This window comes from Euleptes europaea, chromosome 5, assembly GCF_029931775.1.
Source record: "Euleptes europaea isolate rEulEur1 chromosome 5, rEulEur1.hap1, whole genome shotgun sequence".
Classification (NCBI taxonomy): domain Eukaryota; kingdom Metazoa; phylum Chordata; class Lepidosauria; order Squamata; family Sphaerodactylidae; genus Euleptes; species Euleptes europaea.
Genome location: NC_079316.1, coordinates 62,891,352 through 62,907,141, shown reverse-complemented (window position 1 = coordinate 62,907,141; position 15,790 = coordinate 62,891,352). Strand labels below are relative to the sequence as shown.

At 45.8% G+C, this 15,790-nt stretch overlaps 1 protein-coding gene across 1 annotated transcript in view; it reads right to left on the bottom strand.

The window, feature by feature from the left end:
- Nucleotides 1-349: 349 nt before the first annotated feature.
- Nucleotides 350-15,790, bottom strand: part of FHIP2A (FHF complex subunit HOOK interacting protein 2A) — a 35,437-nt gene continuing 19,996 nt past the window's right edge. Inside the window, exons 13-17 of the mRNA XM_056850672.1 lie at nt 12,731-12,821; nt 9,628-9,771; nt 2,514-2,654; nt 600-703; nt 350-514 (exon numbers count right to left, since the gene is read on the bottom strand). Coding sequence (XP_056706650.1) covers nt 409-514; nt 600-703; nt 2,514-2,654; nt 9,628-9,771; nt 12,731-12,821 — 586 coding nt within the window. The 3' untranslated portion in view covers nt 350-408. The remainder of the gene's footprint in view (nt 515-599; nt 704-2,513; nt 2,655-9,627; nt 9,772-12,730; nt 12,822-15,790) is intronic.

The following is a 15,790-nucleotide window of genomic DNA, read 5'->3' as shown; positions in this document are numbered from 1 at the left end:
CTTGCTGGTTTTCATTTAAAGAGATAAAACACACTTCAGCTATCAGGCAATTTTTTTTAAAAAGCCTATGAATTCTAAAGTATATAAAAACCCCTAGAGGTACATCGAAATAAGAGCACTCTTCAACTGAAGTCCTGATGTGTCCTCATTGAAAGCATTCTATTCCACCAATACATCTCTTTGATTGCATTGTGGGTAAAATGTCCATTTTTCATTCCTATATGGTCATGCCAATGAATTAGGAAACCAACAGTATAATTTGAATGTGCCCCATACAAATCTTCTAAACATATGCCAATACTTTGGGGTTTGGTTTTCCTTTTTTCCTTTTCTTGCTTGGGGATAGTTATCAGTCTTTTCTGATTGAAATACGAGATGACCTCCTAGTTGGACACTTAGAATAGATACTTATGGCGTTGACGAAGCATGGTATTTCACAAATGCGATTGCAGCCAGCTCTTTACAAAACTCTTCTAACACAATGACACCTTCTAGTAACGTCATGTGGTCAACACTGGAGAAAGAAGAGAAGGAATCAATCAGAAGCTAATACAACATTCCCTCAGAAACAATTTGTCGTAGACTGGTAGTTTACTTACATAGGCCCTTCAGGTTCTAAGCCAAGGAGACGCTTCCTGACCAGCAAAAGTTTAGGTGTGAAGTCAGGTATGCGCTGGATCCTTACCATGAGATCCCCAACAACCTGAACACATTATACAAGACAGAAGTGAGTGAAATGAAACAAGCAGTAAGTCAGTAGATGAAGGAATACCAATAACTATCTAATGCTGACAGCTCAATATCCATCTAAGTATCTTCAAACAAAATCTGTTACAGTTTTCCTATGCAGAGATAATCTCTGCCCAAGAAAATATTTGTACACTGTTACATTTGAAGTACAGTATGCTTGAGCTACCCAATTGCATCTTTGTAGGAAAACCAGATGTTCTGCCCTTTTAGGAGTTCCAGTGAACACTCTCCTACATGGAGGTTTTTTTTATTATTTGAGGTTTTTACTCAAGAATCAAGAAGAAGAAGAAGAAGAAGAGTTGGTTTTTATATGCTGACTTTCTCTATCACTTAAGAATCGAACTGGCTTATAATCACCTTTCCTTCCCTTCCCACAGCAGACACCCTGTGAGGTAGATGGGGCTGAGAGAGCTGTGACTAACCCAAGCTCACCCAGCTGGCTTCGTGTGTAGGAGTTAGAAAACAAATCACCAGTTCACCAGATTAGCCTCCGCCGCTCATGTGGAGGAGTGGGGAATCAAACCCGGTTCTCCAGGTCAGAGTCCACAGCTCCAAACCACCACTCTTAACCACTATACCATGGTGGCTCCCAACACATTGATTATGCAGGATACAAATGTTTCAACTGCATTTATTTCCTTATTATTTATTTATTTCATTTATACCCTGGCTTCCTCCTGAATGGGGATCCTAAGCAGTTTACATCATTCTCCTATCCTGCATTTTATCCTCACAACCACCCTGTGAGGTAGATTAGACTGAGACTGGGTGACTGGCTCAAGGTCACCCAGCAAGCTTCCATGGCAGTGGAGATTTGAACCTGGGTCTCCCAGATCCTAATCTGACACTCTTAACTACTACACAACACTGTAAATAAGAGTTTCAAAAAACATACTGAAGCTGACTTCATTTACTACATACAACCTCAGTAACTTTGCAAACAGTTCTACAGCAGACCCCTCAGAACAAAGCCCACCTTCTTTGATGAAATATTATCATGACTGGTTTGTGTGTTACCTAAATTAAAACACAGCAGTAAAATACTGGGGCACTGAGAATAGGTGGACACAACACAGGTTGCTGCTGCAGAGAGGGTAGCTATTTGTTTACAGCAGCAATGAATTTGGCACTATAACAGCCCATTCCTGAGGTTGGGGGCTGAATCGGCTTAGGAGGTGGCGTGACCCCTATGCTAGCGTCCATGATACCTAAGCCGGCCCCCCCTGGACTGCGGCGGCAGTGTGGCCCTTGGACGCCAGCTCGGCCTCCCGCTGGTGTCCTCCTGGTACAACTCCTTGTGCCGGCATCCCGAGGAGTATCCAGGGGGCGGAGTTGCCATTAGGCAGCCTCCTAACCCTTTTCAGCCCAGGAAAGCCCCCTTAAACAACAGCGGTGCTGTGCCAGCTTTTTGTTGGTGCAGTGTCACTGTTTTTAATTGGACTATTTTCCCTCTTTCCTAATTTTTAGTTAAAAATAGCCCTTTTCCCCCTTCACTGCAGCAGCGAAACCTCTTTGGAAGTGCTGTAGCACCGCCATGGCCACACCATCCCTGGCTGCTGGAATGGGCTGTTAATGTTGCATTTCACTAGTACCTTACCGGTGAATGAGAACCTGTTATTTATTGTTGTTGTTTTAAAATGAGCAAACAGAAATGTGGTGGAAGTGGCTGGCCACGTATTATTTGCATGTTGCTATCCTGTATATGTTTTAGAAAGCTATCTAATTTAGTAACATTGGACATTGCATGCTGTTGATTTACTCACCCTAACAATCACTGAAAAAAGAGACCGGCACCCTGAAGCTAGATTTACATAGGGATCCAAAAGGTATTCATGGATGTGTGGGTGGGGAAACAAGGACAGCTTGGACAACACAGATGTAACTTGCAGATTGACATCATATGGCTGTAGGGGGGAAAAGCAAAAGAAAATCATGAATCGACTGCCTTCTTTCCTCCTCTCTCCATATGTTCCTATCCGTTACAATATGCCTGGTTTTCAGGTGAACATTAATAGCTTTGGGGGCTTCCCATATGAAAAAAATTACCGTATGTCATAACCATCAGCTGCATAAGCATGTTGCTTTAAACCTCCTGACTCATTAGCCACAATCTCGGTACTCTGCACAGATCTGGAAAAACAGTAACAACCCAATTGCTGTGTTCAGTTCCAATTGGCAATTATTTATCCAAAGCAATCAATGTGGGGGAAAAAAACCTCTCTCAGATTGCAAGCAGAAATGGGAAGGCAAACAGGGAATAGAAATCTGTGGTTAGTTTTGGGCTGCTTGTAGATGGAGGCTATTTCTGTGTCAGGCACATTGATTCAGCCCACGCAGCACCTACAAGCCATATACAGGAATTGTGGCACTCTCCATATTGATCACGGTAATCCAAATGGCAGAGTGGGGGCAACACAGAGTGACACCCCTCAATCCAGCTGGGGGAGAGTGGAACTAAGAAATCATGGCTACAGGACTGAATTCCCCCCCCCAAAAAAATGTGTCACCGCTTTCATAAGCTGGACCTGAATTTCAAATTCACTTTTATTTGCTGCCACTGACTGCAGGTGTTTCCCCAAAGTCATTCCACAGCCTTTCCTTGACTTTGCTACAGCAACGTGTCATGTGGCAACAGCAGGAGGGTCAGGGCTGCCAACAGCGCAGCCACAAAGGAATACAAAGGAGCTCCCAGACTGGGTGGCTGGGGATCGATTATTCAGTCTACCGAGCTGCTGCTTGCAACAATATCAGCAGCGCGACAAACCGACACGAGGCAGTCGGCAAAGCGTCACCCATCTCAGCTACTAGGATAAGCAGACAAGAGGAAGGTATCTGCGAGCGGCCTGATAGTCAAGGAAAAAAAAACCTTGGGGAGCAATGATAAGCACTGATGTTGCAATTACAGACAGTGTTCACAGTCGTTGCTGATCTCGCAGCAGGAAGGGACGTGAGAACAAGGGCCAAAGAACCTAGAAGTGCAGGCAAAAGGGCATGGACAGCAAATTAACACTGGGTTGAGGCTGTGATTAACTGGGAGCCTCTCTGGCCTACAAAGCTATTAATAAATGAAACAGAGGATTATATTTTGCTTATTCCAATTTACAGTCTAGCTCATGCTAAGGGCTTACTGCATGTAGTGTTAGAAAGGGAAGGGGGCTGTGGCTCATTGGTGGAGCATCTGCTTGGCGTGCAGAAGGTCCCAGGTTCAATCCCCGGCATCTCCGGTTAAAGGGACTAGGCAAGTAGGTGATGTGAAAGACCTCCGCCTGAGACCCTGGAGAGCCACTGCCGGTCTGAGTAGACAATACTGACTTCGATGCACTGAGGGTCTAATTCAGTATAAGGCAGGTTCATGTGTTCAATAAACACAAAAGGCACTGCCCTGACTCCCCTTCCTGTTGCAGACCGCTGAAACATCCCCAGTGCTGCAGGCTTCACTCCACTGGAAGTAATCAGAACCCAACCCTTTCTGTATTTAATTGGCAGCACAGCTGAACTGGGATTTTAAGCGGAAAATTCTTCTCTGCATAAAAGAACAAAAGCAGGATAACAGGCCAGAGATGTATAAAATTGACATATAGTGTGAACAAACCCACACAAAAATTAAGAACCTGCGTCAAAAGACTTTCATTCAGTTGTATCAGATATTTCATCTGACATAATTATTACACTAAGTGGTTTTAATCTGTATTAACTAAACCAAGCGTTTTCTGTTTGAATCACATTAGCATTTTGTAAACAATTTACACCTAACCCCCTCCCCAAACTCTGGCTCCAAGTGAAGATTTTTAAAGGGTAAGAAAGGGTTTAGGGATTTTTCTCATCTTCCTGTACAGTTTAATTCCCGGAGCATCAAGTATTGCCCTTGACGCAAGAGAGAACAGCATCATGCTTGACTGATCCAGAAATGTTGTCATTCTGACAGGTACTATATCAAACTGACATCATGCCATAATAACCCATAGTATTTTTTTGCAATGCTGCTAGATATTTTCTCGCCTGACAATCTTTAGGTAAGGTATTTCAGCCTTTTTTTCCTCATCACTGGGACCAGATTTTCATATGCACAAGATTAGTTTTCTTAAAGCTGCTGAAACTCGGATTTAAGTCTGAAATCCAATCACCATTTCAGAGGAAGCATGTGTGTGTCTAATCAAGGCTGCTTTAGTGTCATACTGACCTGCCAGTTATTTAACAACAGAACGAAGGGGACCAACCAAAGGCAGAAAATGGTTTCAGATAACAAGTCTTAATAATACGGGGATGGCCAGAGTAAACATTGGCGGGCAAACTACACATGTGGCACAGACTCATTTCTTCAAGTAAAAATCTGCTGCAGACAAATGTTCAGCAGGCAGCAAGTGTGATTAAAAACATAAAAATCAGCATGTGGAGAGAGGCGTGCTGGATTCCCTTGCCTGGCCTTTACATTCTGGCCCCCGAGGTCCTTTTCCTTCCAAGCCAGGATGGAAGCAGGATTGCCAGCAACCTGGAGGAAAAAAATGTCCTGCTGCTTTAACAGAGACTAAACGAGATGTTATTTACTTCCATGCCATGAAAGATTCAGCTACACAGTAAGCCTCTGTAAAAGGGGCATTTACATTTTTCTTCCAGGTTGTTGGCATCCAAAGATGGAAATGAGCCTAGCTGGCAGCAAAGCGGCTGGGATCCTGCGCTCACATCCCCTTCTGGCACTTTACTTCAAGCCCCTCGTCCTAAATCCAGTTAGGGTCTGGGTCTGTTGCCACTGCCACGCGTATACAGGTGTTGGACTCAAAAAAATAACAGGTTCTCCCTCCTGTGCAGAAAGGATGTATTTCGCTGCGATCGAGTGTGCTTGAAAGTCACCGTATCCTGCTGCTTCACAAAACATAATCAAACATAACACACGAAATCAGCCCTGTGGCACGGCTCTAGCTAAATTCCCAGAACCTTCCCTGCTGGTCATGCAGCTCAGGCTCAGCTCAGAGAGTCCCTGCATTACAGAGCAGCTCATCTGGAATAACTTTCAAATTACAAACAAGGAATTGCAACACCAGAAGAGGCTTTGCAAGTCATCTCATCAGCAGGAAGGTTCCTTCAGGTTTCTCCTGGGGGGAAAAGCCTACAGAGGTACAAAATTAAGCACCTTTCTATATCCATCAAATATATTGCCGGCATTATCTAAATCTGAGAACTCTAGTGGACCTGTATACATTTCAGTTTGATCTGGGCCTTACTAAATTGCATACTAAAAATAATATTACAGTAGCACCACTTGATCACATGAACACATGAAGCTGCCTCATACTGAACCAGACCCTTGATCCATCAAAGTCAGTATTGTCTACTCAGACTGGCAGCGGCTCTCCAGGGTCTCAGGTTGGGGTCTTTCACATCACCTACTTGCCTAGACCACGGGTCGCAAAAGTGCGGCTCCTGAGCCACATGCGGCTCTTTGAGCCCTTGAGTGTGGCTCTTTCCAGTCCCACCCAGCTGGCCGGCGGGGGTTTGAAGTGCTTCCCGCCCCTTCCACCTTCCCCGAACTTCCAAGGGCACTTCCGGTTTCCAGCCCCGCCCCTTTCCTCTCCGGCGGGTGGTCTGGTCGGAGGGCTGTCTGGTGTCTGTCCGGGCCCGTCTTCCGGCCGGCCGGCCTGAGAGCTACCTCCTCCCGGGGCCTCCTCTAGGCCGCCCCGCTTTGGCTCCCCTCTCCCTTGTTGTAAGGGCCGCCTGGTGCTGGAGCCGTCAGCATCTGCGCGCCGGCCCACTGGGGCGTTGCCCTGCCCCAGGTTGCTCCTGGCCTCGCCTCTCAGCCCCGGCATGCTGGCCAGGAGAATGCCTTTCCCGCCCACCCTCCTGTCAGGGATGGCTGTCGGGGGCCCCATCGCTCACCCCTCCCTGCTCGGCCCGGCATCGCGGCTTGGCTCCGTCCATGCCGCGCTCCCGCCGCGCTGCCTGTTCCCCGGGCTCGGAGGTAAGTGGGACGCGGGGCCTGTCAGTGTCCGGCCAGGGCAGTCCTGGGTCGGGTCTTGAGGGAAGGTAGGAAGGAGCCCAGGGGACGAGGAGGAGATGGTCTTGGATTTGCCACTCAGATGCATATTTTCCCCATCCAGATTCTCAAAACTCTGCATGGGGGTTATTGGCCATTTGTGAATGGGAGGTTTTGCATTGGATTTGCCACTCAGATGCACATTTTCCCCATCCAGATTCTCAAAACTGCATGGGGGTTATTGGCCATTTATGAATGGGAGGATTTGCCACTCAGATGCACAACTCAACAATAAGCCCCCCTGCAGAGTTTTGAGAATGCAGATGGGGAAAATGTACAGTGTTTGTCAGTCATTGTCATGATTTAATTTTATGGATGCCTTACTTACTTTTTTCCCTCCTCCGAGGCTATGTCTACCCACTGGCTTTCTTGTCGGTAGACCTGTACTCTGAGGAGGGGAAAAAGTCCCCCTTCAGAGGCCAGGTCTACCAATTGGCTTCTATGGGCCTCGGGAGGCCAGGTCTACTGCCAAGAAAGCCAATGGGTAGACCAATGGGACTCAGCCGGAGGCCTGGTCTATCAATAGTATTTTATGGCTGTAGACCAGGCCTCCAGACGGGGAGGGGGAAATGGCAGGGACTTACAATTTAATTTTTATCAATAAAAAAGATCATTATTAAGTACGATATCAAGTTTTATTCAGTGTACCTATAGTTTAATTAAGACTTAAAACTTTAATTAAAGTTTATTAAGTTAATAAACAGTGTACCTACCTATATAGTTTAAGTTTAAGAAATTTGGCTCTCAAAAGAAATCTCAATCGTTGTACTGTTGATATTTGGCTCTTTTGACTAATGAGTTTGCCGACCCCTGGCCTAGACCCTTTAACTGGGGATGCTGGGGATTGAACCTGAGACCTTCTGCATGCCAAGCAGATGCTCTGCTTCTGAGGCTCTGTAATAAATAACAGGCAGAGGTCCACTAATATTAACTTGGCCTATTAATTAACCTTGAGTGCCCACACACCTTCCCCTCACCATGGCCCTCTGGCATGCAGAGTGTGCTTGAAGGGCAGGTAACACATAAAGAAGGTAAGAAACACGGGAGAGGGGGCAGACTTCTACTCCTTTTTACCTTCTCCAAACCACAAAGAATGTGAAAGGTCATAAAAGGGAATGTGTGCTCTTTGGCATCCTTCTCAGGATGCCAAATCCAGGGTGTTTTAACCCTGGTAAGCCAATCTGTGGATGCCTCCTAGTTGGTCAAACTGTAGCAATTTTCAAAATACACCAACATGCACAAGCATATGGGCAGAGCTTTGATATTCATTCTCATTAACGTAGGCCAACAAAGCCTCCACCCTAAAGAGCAAATGTCTTTTTGTTCAAATTACTACAAACACCTAATTTTTTTAGAATATGTGTTAAAACAACATCTTAGATCGGGGTGGGGAACCTTTTTCCCGCCAAGGGCCATTTGGATATTTATAACATCATTTGCGGGCCATACAAAATTATCAACTTAACTCGTCCGTCCGTCCCCGCCCCGGCGCATTCTGGCCCTGCCCTCTTTAACCCCTCCATGTCGCCACTTCCACCCCCAGCCCTCTTGTAGTACAGAGGGAATACGTTTCTCCATGGCCTCGATGGGAAAGGGTTAACACCGTTTCTTGGGCGGTCCTAGCAGCTCCATAGCTAAGGACTCTTCTGCAAGGGGGGGGAAAGGTTCCTTTTCTCGGCAAAACAAAATCACATCTGCCTCGAACAGAGGCTATTCCTGTCCGCGGGAGGGGGCGGATCGCCAGTCTTAGATTTTTCTGAGCTAGAGATCTGCCATGACCCACGAAGGGCCAGAACAAATGATTTTGAGGGCCTTAAACGGCCCCCGGGCCTGACGTTCCCCACCCGTCTTAGATACTGAAACTAAACACTAAGAAACTAGATAAATACAAGGTTGTCCCGCGGTGGCCCCAACCAGGGCGTCTTGGGCCCTCCTCAACACCCGACACCTACCTCAGAGCCAGGGAGGCCCAGGGAAGACGCCTCCAGGACTGCTGCTCTCCTCCCGACGGCTCCACCCACACCTCGTTTCTCCCTCACAGGCCAGGCTCCAGGACCCCAGGAAGACCAGGCCCCTTCCCCCAAGGGCTCAGAGGATGGCAGAGTGAGCCGGCAGCCAACCCCCGTCCAGCCGAGCAAGCGGCGCCGCACTCAGGCCCAGCCTCGCCACTTCAGGGTGGGCCCGCCGCCCAGCTGGTCGTTGACTGGGCGCGGGGCTGAGGAGCAAGAAGCCCCCACCACCCTTCCAAGACTGGCTGGGGACTAACAGAAGCCCCAGCCCAAGCCATATATAGACTCGGGGGGTGGAGTCAGGGGGCAGAGGCAGGACAGGAGGGGCGTGGCTGCAAGGCCCAGCCCTTATATAAGGCCAGTTGAGGGCTGAGGCCGGGGAGGATGGCCACGGGTCAGGCTAGCTCCTGGAAAAGCCTGAACCCTGGCAGACTCTGAGGGAGAGGCTAGCTCCCTCTCCCCCTCAGAGTGGGCTGAGGAGGCTCTACTGGCCAAGCCTCTCCTGGGTCCTGGTAGCAAAAGGGGGGTCTTCTCCCCGAGCCGGTGACCCACAAAGGTAATGCCTAAATTATACTGAAGGATATCTGTGAAAATAGCATCTCTGAATATATAGGTAAAATTTCACCTGTCTTACCCAGGCAAAGTGGTACTAGAGCAGCTGAATCTCTGATATTGTTTTAAGTTATATAATTAAATCATATTTCATTCAAGCTCTCTGAAGAGCTGCACTCAGCTGCAGGGTGACCTGTAGCTACAGCGTGTATATATTAAGGATTTCTGTGATCAGGCAAAAACCAACCGTGTCTTTAAAAAAAATAGCCTCAAGAACTGTAGGCCTACCTGATCAAGAATTCTTCCCATTCTATCAAACAGAACTTTCAGGAAATGTCCTTCAAAGAATGAAGCTTCTAAATTGCACTTTTCCAAAGGTTTAGGAGAGCCGGGCCATTCCCATCGTAAGCATATGGCGCAATAATCCCGGAACTAGAAAAAGCAAAATATTAATCAACAGCTCATTTATGGCGCAAATTTTAGCAGGCAGTTATTGCAGTAAACAATAGCAATTACTTGTTTTTGTCTATTAGGCATGTTTAGCAATCAGTCATTCTCAAGAATGCAAACTAGAGTTTTGTAGGATTTTCCCCCTCTCCCTAAACAGCTATTGAGAAATATTTTCAGGGTCCTATCTGGCATGGGCTCTATCTTCCATAACTAGATACCTTAACTTTAGAAACAAAAAAGCTCTTTACACCAGTGTTAGGATTACTTCACATTTTTCCTACATGGGAAAAAAAAACCTTGCATGCACACAGCCATGCACACAGCCATGTACATAAAGAACAAAAATGCATATTTTACTATTTTTTTACATCTGTTCATTGCATACCATATTCTGAAATGTTTCTGAACATGAAGCTTCTCAGAGGGGGGAAACTGTACCTTGTTTTCTTACACAGAGGTTAATCTCCATGTAGAAAAAATTGTATGCATGAAGTAGCTTTTGTTCAGAGCACAAATATAACTAAACCCCTTTGGCCATTTACACAAGCTTGGAGGGCACCAATGAATCCTGTCACCCTTCCCAAAGGAAAAGGGTAAAGGACCCAAATGTATTACTTTTACATTTTTAACCAGCTCTTCCTCCGAGGACCTTAGGGTAGCATACATGGTTGTGTGCCCCCTCATCCCCATTTTATCATAACATCAGCAGCCCCAAATGGTGGGTTATGCTGAAAGAGAGTAAATAAAAGCACTCAGGGGCTAAATGGGGATTCAAACCCAGATCACCCTGGTCAAATCCAGCCCTTGACTCTGCAGCCTCTTCACCCAAAACGCTGCCACCCTTTAGTGCAGTCAGAAGGCATTTGTCCATTTGGTACAAGTGTACAAAGGTAGGAAACAGGTACAATCAAGCCATTAGATGCAATCAGAGCTGTAAGATTTGATTGTGAATGTAATGTACTACAAGAGCCAGTGTACAGGTGAGCATTATTCTGTTCTGTTGGCAACTATTTTCTTCCTTCTTTCAAGGGAACCACCCTCAAAAAACTGAATGCTATTTTCTGCTTCCAGGTTTGGAGTTGTGCAGGTTTTCAGTGGCTCTTCCATCTCCCCATTTTCTTCATATTCAGGAAGGTTGGAGAGACAAAAAATGCAAAACTCAGAGCATAAAGGAAATCTTTTCTACTTGACTGGACAACCTATTGCATTTGTTTCTGAAACCGTAACATTTCGAAAATTATCATTCCATGTATCTGTGTAGCACTTGTGCGGTTCCCGAACCCACTTTTTGTTTTACTGCATATGCTTGGAGCAGTTTCGCAATCTGCAAGTAAATCACAGGGCTGCAATCAAGTGCAATTTGTCCTCAGACCACAGAGACTTGAAGTTTTTTTTTTTAAAGAAATGTGTATTGATGTTACAAAATAAGAACATTAAAGTACTCTTTTTTCATGGTTATTGTGCACTTCAAAACTGCCTGCCTGAGGCTACCCATTACTTGTACTGAATCTTTAACAAAGCTATGGCTTCAAAAATAACTTGTGTAGCATTTCCTCAGTGACTTGCCTCTGTCAAAGGCATTGCCATGAAAGGACAATGCAGATAAATACAAAGGCAAACTTGAGAACCATGGTGCAGTGCAGAGTAGTGTAGTGGATTCTTAAAAAGGTAAAAGTAAAGATAGTCCCTTGTGCAAGCACCAGGTCATTACTGAAGTTTACGGGGTGGATTGCCATTGCCTTCTCCAGTCATTTACACTTTACCCCCAGCAAGCTGGGTACTCATTTTACTGACCTCGGAAAGATGGAAGACTGAGTCAGTCTTGAGCTGCCTACCTGAAACCACTTCCATCAGGATCGAATGCAGGTCGTGAGCAGAGCATTTGACTGCAGTACTGCAGCTTACCACTCTGCGCCACAAGGCTCATAAGAAAAGTAGATTCTTAGGATTATTCTGTTTTGCATCATTGCACCTACAGCCTCTTCTGCACACAGAAAGTAGCACAAGTAACTCAATTGGAAATTTGGTGTGCAGACAGGGTGTTGGACCAGGACTAGGGAAACAAAGGTTCACAGTCCCACTCGGCTATGAAACTCCTTGGGCGACTGTGGGCCAATCACCCTCTCTCAACCTAATCTATTTTACAGGACTACTCTGAGAGTAACATGGAGAAAGGGAAAAACCATGTGCCACACCTTTCTCCTGACACAGAAGACATTCTAAGAGACCCAGCCCCAAATATCTGTACATTTCTATAAATATTTTACTTTTATAACACTATATGCCACTGGTTGTTGCAGAGTGAGAGCTCTCAACTCATACGTGGAGGACAATGTAGAGCTGTTGTAATTTGTTTTCTAGAACCCAGACCAACTCTTTTTGGAGTAGAAGTAGAGTTGGTTTTTATATGTTGACTTTCTCTACCACTTAAGGGAGACTCAAACCGGCTTACAATTACCTTCCCTTCCCCTCCCCACAACAGACACCCTGGGAGGTAGGTGGGGCTGAGAGAGCTCTAACAGAGCTGTAACTTGCCCAAGATCACCTAGCTGGCTTCGTATGTAGGAGTGGGGAAACAAATCCAGTTCACCAGATTAGCCTCCGCCGCTCAATCAAACCTAGTTCTCCAGATCAGAGTCCACTACTCCAAACCACTGCTCTTAACCACTACACCACGCTGAACACTTAGAAAGCTAAATAAGCAGATAGTCAGATCTAAACATCAATGAACTCTCATACAAACCAGAGAACATAAACATTAAGCTGGGATGTTTTTGAAGATGATGGAGGGAATGTCTTTGGAAAAGGATGGTCTCAATAGCAACTGAATACAACTGAGACAGAGTAGCGAAATCAGGACTTCAAGGACATCATCCTTGCCTGGCACACTTTCTCAAAGGCCACTCCTTCAACTACCAAGCATTCTACTTCTGTCACTTACCTGCCGGTGAGCATCTCTGAGGTAGGTATCATAACCTGTGCCCTCCACATGGTAAGAAGATTTGGCTTCATCTGGTACTAGGCAAAGAAAACTGAAAAGAGAAACAAGAAACGAATCAATGTCATTCCCCCCCCCCAAAATCATTAGAACAATGGGTATGTCAAACACTGTTAAGCCCCTGCAGTTATCCATACTGCTGTGCAATGAGGACAGATGAAGGAATCAGCAGAGGCATTTCTGTCAATCTGACTACTGAGATTTTGCACTGCAAGAAGAGAATTCTGTCTTACTGTTCACCCAAAGCACGTTCAGTTGTCACATTAACTTCACAGTGGCAGTGCACACTAAGGGGTAAAAAATATCTGTGAAGAGTTGTGCCCATTTTACATTCTGAGGTTCACCCCTGGAGTCTACGTTGCATTTCTTTCTGTATCCAATACACAGAATGTAGATAATTCACAGTGGGTAGCCGTGTTAGTCTGTCTGCAGTAGTAGAAAAGAGCAAGAGTCCAGTAGCACCTTAAAGACTAACAAAAATATTTTCTGGCAGGGTATGAGCTTTCGTGAGCCACAGCTCACTTCTTCTTTAAGGTGCTACTGGACTCTTGCTCTTTTCTACTACTACAGAATGTATAGTTTTCTTTTTGCTGAAAAACACGCCTACCATTTTTGTACTTCAATTAGTCACGAAAGATTTGCAAGGCCCACTAAAGCACATATCTACTTTTCTGCACTTCTTTTTTTTGGGGAGGGGGCATTATGGGAAAGTAAAGAACTGGCTCTATATGTGTGGTTCTTGGTCCTTTTCCAGTTTCAGCTGCCTGTGTGTGTCTCCTAGCTGTTTTGGACCTACTTGAGTACGCTGTGTTGCTTTGGTATTACTCACAATGGAGTCCTGTTTGAGCTCCACAGGGAGAATGAAGTACTGGATCCACACCACTGGATTTTCTTTCTCCTGTTAATGCTTAGGTACCACTACAGACTACCTTTGTTAGTTTGTTTGACTTTCCCTGAAGGGCAAGTACACGGTTTGTGTGAAGCTCTGGTGTGTGTGGCTCCCCCAGTACGAAGGATCCAGCAATTTATCTCCTTCACCAGCTGCTGTGTGCATTACAAGCCTTGGAGTCTGAGCTCTGAGAATCAATGGTGCCACCACCTAGATTGTGGCTAAGCATATGGTCATTTGCCTACCCTGGACTGTGGTAACTGCTTCAAGCTCCAGAGAAGGAAAGCTGCCCCAAACCTTGGTTGATTGGGGCCAGAGCCTCCTGCATGACCAATACAGGCAGGCCTGATTTAGTCATGGCAAGGAAGGAACTTGTGGGAAGGGGGAATCCCGTTTCCTCTTCCTTTCCTTCCTCCCCACCCGCTCTGCCTACCTACCCTCCCATCCTTGGTGGCTCCTCCCTATGCCTTTCCTGCCTACCCTCTCTCCCCCCATCTCCCCATCCTCATTGCTATGTCTACCCACTCACCCACTTGGCACCACCTGCCCAGAAGCCATGGCAGAGCCAGGGGCAGCAGCAATGCCAGGAGCCATGCTGGCCATGCTGGCGATGCTAGGAGTTGTGCTGGGCCTGGGGGTGGTAACAATGGGGTAGAAGTAGTGAGCCACAGTGGGCCTGGTGGTGGCGATGGACAGAGACGTGTGCAGGGCCTGGGGGCTGTGGTGGTGATGCTTAGAGCTGTGCCAGCCACAGTGGCAATGCAAGGAATTATACTAGGCCTGTTGGGGGGGGGCAGACTCAAATCCAGCGCAACAGCAATGGCTCCTGTCCTAGCCAGGTATTGGCTTCTCATCCCCTTCCCACCCCACAGCAATGGGGACCTGTCTCCTTCCCCGGCATTCTGCCCTCCCAGCCTCTCTACCTCACTGGGCAACCCAGTTGGCAGCCAGCCAGCCCACAGAGCTGAAGTGCTGCTGCCTGTCTATAGCTTCCCCCTCACCGGTCCACCAGACTGGTGTTTTCTGCACATGCACAGACACTTCACTATTGGATATAGGATGCTGCCGAGGCAAAAACTCTTGCCCATGGAACTCTACACTCACACAGCATCTTGTTTAATTTGGCCTGCTACCCATGCAAAGCTACTATGAGTGCCTAATTAGCACTCCAGCACAACCCCAGCCTGGGTTATGGGCTTATGGAATACTAACAACAGAGAGGTGCTTCGTACATGCCCCAGCCCAGTTTAAACAAGATACAGAGTCCCCTGGGTCAGTGTTTTTATCTTGTCAGAATCATGTCTAAATCAGGCTTTAACTGGTGTAAGGGAAGGCTGTTCATCTGAGATTACTCCATTTAACCATTTTCTTGCCCCATAAAAGGCAAACAATTAGAACAAAAACCATACTATCCAGCTGTCTCAATACAAGCGAAATATGTGGACTTCACATAATTTATTCTGATAGCAGAACCTGGATATTCTGGACAGAGAATACACACAGCTCTAATTTTAGTGCTACACACTTGTCATCGCCAAAAGAACATCTTAAAGATTGAAACATAATTGTCATGTAATAAATGCATATTTCCCCTATGGATGTAACTTGCAAAAATTTATCAGAACTTAGACCAAGTTAATATGGATGGCAACAACTGAGAGAGTGAGGCCAGTATCACGTTTTTAAAAAACCCCAAAGAAAAACAAAGAAAAAGAAAAGTCAAATGTGCTATATCGAACAAGTATAAAATCTATGTTAAAAGCTACTGCAGTTTGTGTTTAAGTAGCTTGTTACTTAGTACATTTAATATTTAGTAAGCTGTTACAGTTTGCTATGGTTCAAGAGGAGAAATGGAAAAGCAGAGAAAGGGTTACAAAAAAACATCCTACCAAATTAACTAACCTGCTTGCCATTTACTTTTTCTTTGTTAAAGCTTGAGGGGGAGGGGGGTATTGAGATGACTTGTAAAGAAAGCCCTGCAAATGTTCCAGTGATTGATGATATAAAAAACAGTGTAATACTAACAAAAGTACGTTTACAATTCAGCACTGAGTTTTCAAAAACAAAAACCTTTAAAGAGATGAATAATGCAAGCAAAAACATGAATTGTATTT